The sequence below is a fragment of the Anguilla anguilla genome, chromosome 15 (assembly GCF_013347855.1).
Source record: "Anguilla anguilla isolate fAngAng1 chromosome 15, fAngAng1.pri, whole genome shotgun sequence".
Classification (NCBI taxonomy): Eukaryota; Metazoa; Chordata; class Actinopteri; order Anguilliformes; family Anguillidae; genus Anguilla; species Anguilla anguilla.
Window position 1 is genome coordinate 5666780 of NC_049215.1, and position 13367 is coordinate 5680146.

At 44.6% G+C, this 13367-nt stretch overlaps 1 protein-coding gene across 1 annotated transcript in view; it reads left to right on the forward strand.

Annotated features, from left to right (window-relative positions):
• Positions 1-13367, forward strand: part of LOC118214356 (partitioning defective 3 homolog B-like) — a 52215-nt gene that overhangs the window by 35796 nt on the left and 3052 nt on the right. The window contains exons 16-17 of the mRNA XM_035394263.1: positions 1573-1785; positions 3687-3873. Coding sequence (XP_035250154.1) covers positions 1573-1785; positions 3687-3873 — 400 coding nt within the window. The remainder of the gene's footprint in view (positions 1-1572; positions 1786-3686; positions 3874-13367) is intronic.

Sequence of the window (13367 nt, forward strand, 5' to 3'; positions counted from 1 at the left end):
ACACACACACACACACACACTACACTTTCTCTCAGGGCTGCACTGGGGAACCAGTGCCAGGTGTAACTGCAGGAGCCAGTCCAGTTTTGTGAGTTAGCTCAGTTTGGGTGTGAGAGAGACATACGCACGCACTCTAGAACTCCACAGTGTGGAACTCCTAAAAGCTGTTTAGCTCTCTCTGCCTGCAGTGGGACGGCAGCAATTACATTCATGACACAAATCCCGTTTATCCAAGCTAGCATTTCTGCGGCAGAACTGCTGAAGCCTCTCCCTGCTATTTATAACTCTTAATAAATCCCATTTTCACAACTTAATGTTTACCACTTGCCAGCTCTGCATGCATCGCTAAGCAACTTACAGATTGATGTTCTTAACATATGTTGCACTGGTCTCTTAAAAAGCATCAATATTTTATCATCGCTGTGAATATTGATATCATAGAACTTGGTTTATTTAGTTAGAGCCTGAAGTCAGCGTCAGGTTTCCTGTGGTTGAGGTTCAGTGAGTATTTATTAAACTTTTTTTTAGAACATAATTTTGCTAGGGCATTTTGCTTTGAGTTTTCAAAGAGCCGTTAACTGTTACAGTGTGCACGTGTGAGGCAGAGAGAGAGGGAGACTTTTTGGCATTGATATAGTTAGTAGTAGCAGTAGACTGGCGCTGTCTTGATTGATTGGGGATTGAGAGGCAATTTCTAAGTGACTGATAGGTGATTTGTAGGCGATCTATAGCTGACCAGGCCGCAGCTCAGTGGTCATAACTATCACTCCCAGTGTATTTAAGAAGTCTTCCTGGGTGAAGTTACCCCTCCCTCCATCCTGCACATTTCTCATGCAGTTGATCACCCTCCTTTCCCTACCCAGGGAGATGTGCCTTCCTCTACATCAAACGGACAATTAGTGTATTTCAACTGCACATAAAAAAGCTCAATATCCTTCTGGAATGGCTTCAAAATGAGTCTGCCAACCGTCATCATTAAATAGATCCTTTTGTCAGAGTTTTTCAGGAGTAATAGAGGTTTGTTAAAGAAACCCCCCCCCCCCCTTTTCAAAGTGTCTGAGGGAAAACCTCCATCGGTTGCCTTGTTGGGCCATAAGTCCTCCCTGTGAGGCTCTGCTTTAATGCACCGGAGCAGAAACTCTGGCTCGCTCCAGAGCCTGATGAATGACCTCCGCGGTTTCCCTCGGAAGGAAAATTTATGTCTAATAAAACTGTATCGATCACCGAGGGCAAGCGTTCAACTGGCCTTTCCTGTTTGTATATGCCCAATGCATTTCTGTTTCTCAACTTTCTTTCTCCTCTCATCCTCTGCCTTTTTTGATTTCTCCTTCCTTCATCTCTTCTCTTATTTCATCCTCATGCTTGTCTTTCTTCACCGTCTTCCTTCATCTCCTTTGCATTCTCCCCGTTGCTTTCCTTCAGCTTCCTCTTTCTTCTCTTCTTCTTTTGTTCTTCCTCAATAGCCCGCTCCTCTTTTCTTTGGTCCTTCCTGGCTTTTAAAAAAATCTCCTCCAGTGCAGTGACCATCCCTTCTCCCATCACCCCCCCCCCCCCCCCCCCCTCCAACTGCAGTGAAAGATCATGGGAAGGAGTCAGACCCAGTGTTGGAGATTCAGGAGCCCGGCTCTGTGGAGAGCCAGCAAACTGGTGTGTCCGAGGTGAGGAAGAGCGAGCTGCTCTTCCTCCTCCTCCCGCGGGCCCGCATGGCGCGAGGGCGTGGCTGCAACCAGAGCTTCCGGGCGGCCGTGGACAAGTCCTACGCTGGCCCTCTGGAGCACGGTGATGGTGAGGCCTGAGACTCCTACGCTGGCCCTCTGGAGCACGGTGAGGGTAAGGCCTGAGACTCCTACACTGGCCCTCTGGAGCACGGTGAGGGTAAGGCCTGAGACTCCTACGCTGGCCCTCTGGAGCACGGTGAGGGTAAGGCCTGAGACTCCTACGCTGGCCCTCTGGAGCACGGTGAGGGTGAGGCCTGAGACTCCTACGCTGGCCCTCTGGAGCACGGTGAGGGTGAGGCCTGAGGCGTTAGTTAGCCTTCAGTTCAGTTAGCGTGCACACAACACATTTCCCCTGTGGGCTGCATACGTGAGGCAGACTTAATTAAATCCCTCACGTATCTATCTGTAAAAGGGTCATTTCCAAATAGGATGTCAGCCATACTGATTTTGAATGGGACTTAGCACGTCAGTAGGAAGAATGCGCTCGTGTTTGTGCAGCCAAAGTCTTTCCCGGGACATTTTCTACACAGACACACAGATAAGCATACTGCGGCACAAAGCAGCACCAGAACTGGGCTTTCAGTTAACAAGACAGTGGGTCTCTCTTCCAATGATCTCGCCTCCTGTATGTTGGACTGTGTGTCTCTGTGGTGTTGGGCACCCCCCACGTCCGCACTGGATTAACACTGATGGGTGTAAACGGCCGGATTTACACTGAAGAGAGTAAATTCTTGCATTTGCTCAGAAAAAGAAGAGTGTAAAAAAAAAAAAAAAACCATATCGCTCTGGCAGTCCTCAACAGCGCACAGAGTGATCATATTAGGGAGGGTTTAATCCCAATTCCCAGTTTCCCATAGCGAAAAAATATTAATAATAGCATACGGATAAAAGGATAGAAGTGCAAGATGAATGGCTGGAATCTATTTATATTAGACGACAATAAGACAAGTCCTTGTGGGCAGTCTTCTTGTTTTGTTTTTCTATTTTCACGCAGCGTTGTCTTTGCCTGTGAGGCTCTTGCTCAGTAAAATGTCGGGTGCTACTTCAGCTCTAACAGAGTACGTACAGTGTGAGTCCGGTAGGGACCATATGTACTCTGTAAGAGTTGATTTAACACTGAACATTTTACCCGTGCGATGGTTGTGTGAGCGCGGTGTATTCTGCGATGAACGCGGTGTTCTCTGCCATCCCAGCTGACCTGTGATGCAAATTCACGCCAGCACACGCACACAGAGGAATTGCTGCACACCCATGCTGCCCTTTACAGAGCTAGGATTAATAAGGAAACTAAGCATTGTTAAGCGCTTGTTGGAACAAAGGCACGTCTGATGAATATTAGTCTGAATCGACCCTCGGAGGACATGGTGAATGTCTGAATAATACTGAAGGCATGAGAGCCGTCCAGGTTTCCTTTCGCATTAAAAAACTTCAGGTCTGCTTTTGTTTTCTGTTTGCGTTTCATCTCCTTGTGCGAATTGCCTTGGGGAGTCAGCGTTCAATTGAAGTCTGCCTTGTAGTGTGTTCTGAGGGATAGATAGAAACTGGGGGGGGGGGGATAAAGGAATAGAAAAGGGGGTAGGGGAGAGAGAGAGGGAGGGCAGGAATGAAAGAAAGACTGGTCAGTAACAGATGGTTCTGTCAGCAAGGCTGTCTTTCCTGTCCATCTGCATGCTATTAGTCTGTGAAAAAGTGCTTAAAAAGAAGTCCTGATTGTGAGGTTTGAAATTGCCATGGTTTAATTTTTTCCAGAATAAATTCAGTTTCCCTCTAACTGCGCAATTATAATCCCTGGTTTACGATGCATTAGCAAGGCCCCTAGTTTAACATTTAGTGAACAGCGTGTGATGCTGGCTTTCAAGGGCTTCAGTTGCAGGTGAATTGTGAAGATTTTAATATATTTGTGGATGACTTGTATTTGTGTGTGTGTGTGTGTGTGTGTGTGTGCGTGCGTGTGTGTGTGCATTATAGATGACCTCTCAGATGGAAGCTCTGGACAGGGCAGCCCCACTAGCGCCACCTCTAGGCAGGTAAAGAAGAAGACAAAGGAGAAGAAGAGAGAAAAGTGGAAATTCAAAGGGCTGGGGAAAGATGAGAAAATGGAGAGCACAGAGGAGAAAGACAAGAGGATGAGGAAGAAAGGATTTGCATTCTTAAGGTAGGGAGTTATCTGCATTTCCTGGATGCAACTCTGTGTGTCTGTGTCCTTTAATGTCAGTCCTACCATTGGGGTGCCGGCTCCACATTACTAATAGTGTGTTCTATGAAGAATGAATGAAGTACCTACTCAACTGACCACCAGGTAGATCTTAACCTGCCACTCCCATCCAATACTTATACATGCAGACACTACCGGTGACAGTGCTGGAAGGGAGAGGATGACAAAGGGATTTTATTCATGTAATAAAGAGATCATTCTCTTTTTTTCTGTTGTTTGGTTGCTCCATAATTTCCTGTCTTTCCTGCTGAATTTCCTTTCCTGCTGAATTTAATTGCTTTTTGCAACATAACATTTTCTGATTGTCACCCCTATAAAGCTCCATTATGAATATGGATTAGAATATGAATTATAATTTCAGAGAGAGGGTGATGCAGACAGCACTATTATCTTTGCTAAAGCTTAGAACTGCTTTACACCTTTGCTATATGTACAAATATACTTGAATACTTGCATTTTGAATTTGGAGAGAGGGGGAAAGAGAGTGACTACCATGAAGGTGTGGTGCAGTTTGAGCATGGGTGTGTGTGTGTGTGTGCATGAGAAAGCGAATGCGTGTGTTTGTGTGTGTAGTTGTACTAGCGTAGTATAGCGCAGAACACAGTCTTCCCTGTGAATCTCTGTGGGCGAGTGTGCTGTCAGACGAGTGGAAGTTTTCCTTCATCCTGAGTTCCAGCTGGAGAGCTTCCTGTTTCCTGAGCAGCCTGAAGGAGTCCTCTCTTATTCCTAAAACATCTTTTTTTTCCCCCCTGTGAAGTGTTTCTTCATGCGCTGCGCCATAGACTTATGCTAATTTCATCTGCGCGCTTTAATATTCATTAATGTAAACATCTCATGGCCAGTGTGTAAATTATAGATGAAAATGTGAAATGTATGTTTTCAAACATTTAAGCAATGATGGTTCAGCAGAGAGTTCCACAACATTCCAGCACATTGCCTTGTAAATGCCTGGGAAAAAATGCTTATTAAAAATAGGAATGGCACTATTGAAAGTGATTTTAAAACTAACTCTATCTATCAAGAATATGCAGTAAAAAATAATTGATCAGTGTAGTCCAGTGGTAAAATAAAGAATTTTGTTCAAAAGTAGTTAAAGGCACAGTACATAGAAGAGCGTACGGTTTGTATTAACAATAGTTTGTGTTAAATCTAACTTTTCATTTAACTGGGAAGACATGAATGAAGATGGCTGTGGAATGGTTTTACTGGTCATGGTTAAAGAAATGGTAAATGGACTGCATTTATATAGCGCTTTTATCCAAAGCGCTTTACAATTGATGCCTCTCATTCGCCAGAGCAGTTAGGGGTTAGGTGTCTTGCTCAAGGACACTTCGACACGCCCAGGGCGGGGTTTGAACCGGCAACCCTCCGACTGCCAGACAATCGGTCTTACCTCCTGAGCTATGTCGCCCCCTGAGAAACGAAAAAAGTCAAATGAAATGTGATGATTTGTAGAAGATTTGAAGGGTGTATGATGAGTACTGCTGGTGTAAGCTCTGCCCTGCAGAAACCTACTCCAGAAATGCTGTTTCCCTGCAGAAGGTAACAGGAGGGAGTTTCTCTGGCTGTCCAGATCTCTCAGGAGACTGCTGCAGTTAAACACTCCCAGCAGTCTGTCTGTAGCTCTGCTGGCTGTGTGTGTGTGTGTGTGTGTGTGTGTGTGTGTGTGTGTGTGATGCGCGTGTGCGTGTCTGTGTGTTTGTGTGTGTGTGTGTGTGTGTGTGTGTGTGTAATGTGCGTGCCTGTGTGTGTGTGTGTGTGTGTGATGCGCGTGTGCGTGTCTGTGTGTTTGTGTATGTGTGTGTGTGTGTGTGTGTGTGTGTGTGTAATGTGCGTGCCTGTGTGTGTGTGTGTGTGTGTGATGCGCGTGTGCGTGTCTGTGTGTTTGTGTATGTGTATGTGTGTGTTTGTGTGTGATGCGCGTGTGCGTGTCTGTCTGTGTGTGTGTGTGTGTGTGTGTGTAATGTGCGTGCCTGTGTGTGTGTGTGTAATGTGCGTGCCTGTGTGTGTGTGTGTGTGTGTGATGCGCGTGTGCGTGTCTGTGTGTTTGTGTGTGTGTGCCCACGCACGTGTGTTTACAGTATGTGTGTGTGTACGTGCGTGAGCATGTATGTGTATTCATAGTATGTGTGTGTACTCTGTGCTTGTTTGTGTATAGTATGTTTCTGTGTTTGCCTGTGTGACTGCAGTGCATGTGTGTGCATGTGTACATGCATGTGTTTTCTCAGAAACTGACTTTCGATCGCACACAACTCTCCCTGTGTGTGTTGGTGCAGTGTGTATTGGGCAGTTAGTGTCTTGCTCCTACTCTGGTTTTTAATATGCTTGTACACATGAAGTACTTACTGGAGCACAGGCACATTTAAGCTCACTGTAAGAACGATAAGCGTGCACTGTGACACCACGCTTTTGTTTTCCAGCTTTGCTCTGTCCTGCTCTTTCTCTTAGCTCTGGTGCAGTATGAAAGTCTGTACTGTGATTACCACGAGGATTCAAAGCCCTCAATGTGATTCACTCCCCCTGCCAAACTTAAATCCTCTAACAGAACACTGCAATTGTGCCAAGGTTTAAGCACTTCCAGATTTTCTACAAGACTGTTTTTTCCCCCCTCTTATCAAGACTATTATTTCTTGGACTGGACTTCAAATATAATTTAATTAAGCTGAATTTTTTTTTTTGCGATTTGGTGCAATCGTAGCTCCTCAGTTTGACGCTATACTGTCAGCAAGAAATGGGATTCAGTTATAAACCTTCCCATTATGCAATATGTTTTTGAAGGACAAAATTGGAGCCAGAGATATGGTTTTCCTATTACGTGTATTGTTTTTCATTGGTTGAAGGACATTTTTGAAGATGCCTGCTCTGGTGGTTGGTTCTGGTTGTAATTACTGGGCCCATTGTGAATCCTTACAGAGGCTATTTTTAATATGAGAAAAAGTGAGCACTGGATATTTTTAATGAGATACTTGGCATGCATCTCTCTCTCTCTCTCTCTCTCTCTCTCTCTCTGTGCTATAAAGAGCCAGCACTGCCTTAATCCTGTGTGAATGTTCTTTCCCTCTCTCCCTCTCCATCCCTCTCTCTTTTTACATCTCGCTCTCTCTCTCTCTTTTTCTCTCTTTCGCTCTCTCATTGCTAGATCAGGATGATCCACTGAAGTAGCTACCTCAAGCTCAGGGCAGCATTATTCTACGCTGCGTGATGCGGTATTGTTCTATTACAGAGTGTATTGTATTCATCTGAGTTTATTCCCTGGCCCAGTGGCTGGTGCAGTACCTATATGAACTTGATCTAGTTTTATTGGGCTGCCCCTTATGTAGATATAGCAGCTGGGATGTGTCTGTATCTTAATGCTCAGCCCTAGGCATGAGTTCCTCAGACTGATGTTTCCCTGTGTCACCAGCCTCTCTGCCCCTCCTCCTCCTCCTCCTCCTCACCAGTGAAGGGAGAGGATGATCTGATTCTCTCCTCGCTGTTTGTGTGTCTATTTCCCCAGGCTGTGCTTATCCAGCCGCCAAATAGCGCGCGCTTCTTTCCACTTCTTCCTCTATATCGTGTGCTCATATATTTGCGGTATATTGCGGTGTGACCTGTGGGATATACAGTGTGCATTTGAGAGAAAGAGGCGAAATGTGCTACAGCAGAGATTGCAGAGTGCGGAGTCATAAGGGAGGGCTAAGCTATCTAGACAGACTACCATTTATTTTCTGTATATACCATACATATCGCATATTATCATATACACCTCGAAGAAGGGAACCAAAAAAAAGGATAAAAGGCACCATATGCAGTAGCACTGCTCCTCCCGTATATGACCAGAAACATCATAAAAGGCTTCCTTTAGAATTAGGCCTTTTATGATGTCATTTGGAATGAAGCTTTTTACGATGTCAGTTGGAATGAAGGCCTTTGTGATCTTCACAATGTAGGCCTTTATGATGTCATTCCGAATAAAACCCTTTGTGATGTCATTCAAAAGGCAGAAATAGTACGGGATCGTGTGCTTTCTAGTATTGGTTGCAGGGGGTTCAAAGTAATCGAAGAGGTGTACCTTAGCAACTTCATGACTTTGTACTTTACTTGAGATGAAAGTCTCTTGCAGCTGGAAAAATACAATAAGAAAAAAAATAAATAAATAAGCTGGAAATAATTTATCACACAGAAAAGCTTTTTTAAAAAAACAATTATCTTTGTTCAGGCTGCCCCAGCCTTAATGGCTGAGAGTAGTTTATATTTGTGCAGTTTTATATCAGCCATTTCTGGACGGGGGGGGGGCTAAAATGTCATTTTCCTCTGGAAATGAACCGTTTGAACTTGGAATGAAAATATGATGTGAGCGAACAAGAGTTGTGAACTGTAATGATTGGTTGGGCCCTAAGGCCCAGTTCCAGGTTGTGACTGAACAACGCGCACGCGCGCACACACACACACAAACAAACATACACGTACGCACCCACACACACACACACGCACGCGCGTGCCCACACACACACACACACAGCAAGAGTCTTTCTGAAAATAACCCAGTTGAGAGGTGCACAAGAAGAAAGAATGTACCTGTTTTATAAAAGGGGGTTAAACCAGTGGTACCCCCCCCCCCCCCAACCCTAACCCCCCCCCCCCCCCCGTGTCTGCTGGTTTTTATTTGTAACAACAACTGCAGTCCCAGTTTTTTTAACAAGCTGACATTCTGTTCACATTCTGCTTTCTGTGCTATATGGCAAAGAATTACATAAAAAAAAGAGGTATCAAAATAATTTAACTGGTCAAATTAAAGATTGAAGTGAATCAATAGGCTCCTACCTGCTGAAAGTGTGAACACGTGGCCAAAAAAAACTAACCATTTGGTGGGAAATGAAGAATTCAGAGACAAAGCAACTGATAGAAGGCAATAAGCAACAGCAGTGCCCTTTAACAATCAGCTTCAGTCGTGTGTGCCTGTAAGACTGATGCTGTCCGTGGTCCTGAAGTCTGCCCTGGCTTCCGCAGAGGCAAAATTACTCGTTCGGAATCTGTCTGTCCTGACCCATCCTGTTTCTGCACGAACGATTAGAGGACCCCTACCCAATCTGCTCAACCCTCATCTCTTCAACTTTCGTCTTTTCATAGCGGATCACAGCCGCACCCTCCACTGTCTCTGTCCACTGCCTGCATTTTTTTTTCTGCACAACACAGATCCTGGACTCTTTCCGTTATGCTTTCTTTACTTTTGAATCTGCATCGAGCGGGTTTTTTTTTTTTTTTTCCCCCTGTGTGTGCTTCACTGAACAACAAAATGTTCTCAGCAGGTATTTTAATGTAGATTAGCTGAAGTGATTAACAGCTGATAGACCACTGTAACTTCACACACACACACACACAGGGGGAGAAAGTTAAACAAAAACTTACAGGGAAATCCACAAAAGCATGGTGATGCTTTTGCACGTGTTAAACTGTGACAGGTACCAGAAAACTCAATTACAGCAGATTTGCAACGTACCCGCAGTGGGTCGAAAGCACGTAAACCTACATTACCAGGGAAAAGGTGCTAAATACTAAAATAGGTGTGTGGTCAGGGTAGTGCCTAATTAACTTGTTACATCTACATACATTTTAGACCAAAATGGCACGTTTAATGCAAACAGAATCAATACAGGTTATGGACAGTGCCCTCAAAATAATGGTAATGTCAGAGTGAATTTGTTATTTTTGCTACAGGATATACTTAAGGCCTTTGGATTTGAGATCAAAAGATGTACATGAAACAAAAACGCAGACAGTCAGCTTTTATTTCGTGGTATTTACATGCACATGCGTTTTTTAAAATTGTTTTTAGGGAAACAGCTTTTTGTGTTCAGTCCCTCCCCCCATTTTCAGCTGTGCAAAATTAAGATAACAGATGATTGACAGGCGCTAACCGTTGCTCAGGTGTTTACTTTTGCACGGATTGTTCACACTAAAGAGCAGTGAGTGTCTAGTATTGGGTTTGGCCTTTGTTTTAAACTGTGGATATTGGAGTCAGCAGGCAGGCAGTCGGGGCGACATAGCTCAGGAGGTAAGACCGATTGTCTGGCAGTCGGAGGGTTGCCGGTTCAAATCCTGCCCTGGGCGTGTCGAAGTGTCCTTGAGCAAGACACCTAACCCCTAACTGCTCTGGCGAATGAAAGGCATCAATTGTAAAGCGCTTTGGATAAAAGCGCTATATAAATGCAGTCCATTTACAGTCCATTTGCATACTCAGCTGAGTTCAAGTTCAGTTGGTGGATTGTTCATTTTAGGTGGACTGTTACCGCATCTTATGTGTCTGCCCAAAAGGCGCATACACAGTAGCTGGCATTACTGTTGTGGGGGTTACCAGAGAATTTATAGAAAATCCATATTGTTGCTTATTTTGAACAAATTGTACATTTTTCTTATTGTCAGCAATACGAGCAACAAATTGCTGAGCAGATTTTGCATGCAGGAAGACTATTTTTATGAAACAGAGGGGTAATTTGTATTAAAAAGAGTGGAAATAATTGTAAAGATAACAAAAACTAAACATTTCAGCATGACACAGTTTTAGGAAATCTGTATCTTCACTTAGCCTATATGTCGATACTACTACCCCCTCAGGTTTTGGAAATTTTGATTTTGCTGTACTGTTTCCATAGAGAAGTTTTCATATGACAATATGAATTGCTTCCGTAGGTCTTGAGTCGGACAGTAATTTAATTAATAAATATTAAATCGCAAATGTTTAAATTATAGCCTATGCAGCAAGCGATGGGGTGAGAATGGTGTTCGGGATGCCGGGTACGGTCAGGGATGGGGACAGAATTTCGCCCCCGTTCAGCCCTCTGGTTTATTTAAGAACACAACACCCTAGGCAGCAAAGACTGCCGCCAATCATATTGGGCACTTTGGAGGTCGCATTCAGATTCACATTTTGACATCATTTGGGACTAGCGAACGTTATAAACTTGTTATCGTAGGCTTTGTGTTAGCCTTGCACCATTATTATCAAAATTAATCCCTTGTAAAGCGACAGACACATTTCCATAATATCACTGAAGCAGCGCTTGCTGGATTGAATGCATTTGTGCGTTCGGAGATAACACTAGGACGTGTTTTTGAGAGAAAATAATTTTTGCTCAGACATCTGTGACGGGATACAGCCTAAAACGTGAACTACCGCAGGACAGAAAACGAAACTTTGGCGTGATCGTCGCTTTACTGTAAAAACACCCAATGAACCTGATGGCCGCACCGTCGTGTTTTGCACAAACGACGTGACACATTATTGTACTTCTGGGCTGCCCTCGCGGGCAGTTTGGGCGTGGATCATCGGTTACTTGCTTTGCATCAGTAGATAGGCTCCTTTCACGAATCAGGTGTTAATGTGGCGCGGGTGTAATGTGTTCGCAATAAGCGGCAGTGATTGCTTACGGGAAGTCTATTTACCCTTGTAGTCTGAATAACCGTAAGTAGCCTATATCAGTGCTTGAACGTTTTTTTTTTTCGCAGTATGAAAATGTGTTCGGGTGAAGTCGGCCTGAGGGACATGTCCCAGGGGAATATGTGTATTATTGAGCTACAGCCAGATGCGTCTGCATTGGTAAATAATATCCTGGCTTACTGCAGCGGTGACCAGAACTGTGCAATTTATTATTCTGGTTGTAGTTATGACGAGTGATTTTTACCGGGTTTCCAGCGCACTGAAATGGCCAGCGGGGTATCTGTAATTTGTATTTACTATACAAGACAAAATACTGTCACATACATGTCACAAACATAAAACATAATATTTATGTTTACTATTATTGACCGAAATCATTTTTGTTTTAGAAATCTACAAGTCTATTTAAATTATATATTTTTATAATATACAGTATATACAGCACATATAATATAACTATATTTTAAGTACATATTTATTTTATAGGAAGTGGAAAGTTCTGTTAATTTATTCTCCTGGCCGCTTGGTCTGTTTAATTTATCAGCCTCTGAATTCAGAGAGAAGCCTGCTACAGAAAAATTAATTAAAAATTCAAATTGGCCCATTTCTTGAAACGATTTACTGATTTCTTTGCGCCAACATGCTCTGTCATTCACGTTTTTGAGGGTGAGAAAGTGTCGCGAGTCAAAGAAACATAAAGCATGTTCACGCATATTTACCCAGCGATGAAAGTTCATCCGTCATGGCGGGTTTTCCTGGTATTGCATCAGTCATGGCCGTAGTGTGAGAGGCCCTCTCCTCCCATCGTTTCCTGACAGAAGCAATTTTCTGCCTGGTGTGAGCCTGCGTACAGTGAATCACTTATTACCTCTTTGATGGGCGATACCGCTATACGCTATATCACTTTATGGTGTGAATCTGTCGTACAGTGAAACACTTAATAGCAGTATGGTGTGAACCTCCTTTACAGTAAAGCACTGATTAACTCTATGGCAATGAAACCACCATGCAGTGAAATACATAGTAGCCGTTTGGCGAGTGCCCTCCCATTCAGTGAAATACTGATTATATCTATGGTGTGAGCCTGACATACAGTTGAAGCATTGATATGGTATTTTCTGCCAGTTATTAGCTCTGGGTGTCAGCCTACCACACGGTGAAGTGTTTTGTTAGCTCTATGGTATGAGCCTGCTGTGTAGTTATATAATGCTTCATAATGCTTTTTAGCTCTGTGTTGTGTGAGCCAACTGTACACCCCCCAAACTACACGACTGCCCAAACTGCTTCATCCTGGCCTCCATCTTTGGCTATTTCTCCAGTCCATGCTGACACCAGCTCGTTTTCCTCAAAGTCCCCGCCGATGCAGATGAAAGGTATCTAGCAGTAGTTTTAAAAGAGGGCATTTAACACGTGAACATTAGCCTTCTGGCCCCTCTTAGCGCCCAGCAGCTCACCTCTGCGGGGCTGCGGGGCTGCGGGGCTGCGGGGCTGCGGGGCTGCGGGGCTGCGGGGCTACGGGGCTGCGGAGGAGAGGCCTGCTGTGGGCTCCTCACGCGTGAGACCGCCCCGTGATCGCAGAGGTGCTGACGGGGTGCGAACACCTTCGCCGTGCGCGAGAGGGGCGGACTGACATGCCGGCGTGGGGCTGCTTTAACGGCCCGCCTGTTCCCTTCTCGGGGCGCTGGGGTTCGGGGGTTCGGGGGGGGGAGTGGGTGCCTTTCTGCAGCTCTCTCACCCTGGCGGAGGGGCCCTGCTCCAGACCCGAGCCCAGAACCTGAAGCACAGTGATTACAGCTATCTCAGAGAGCACAGGAGTACCTTTGCATATCCCTCTCTCTCTCTCTCTCTCTCTCTGTCTCTCTCTCATTCTGTATATGTCTGTCTCTCTCTTTCTCTGTCTCTGTCTCTCACTCTCACTTTCATTCTCACTCTCACTCTCTTTTGCTCTTTCTCTCTCTCTCTCTCTCTCTCTGTGTATGCCTGTACACCCCCCTGTGCTGATAAGTCTGCAGTCTCT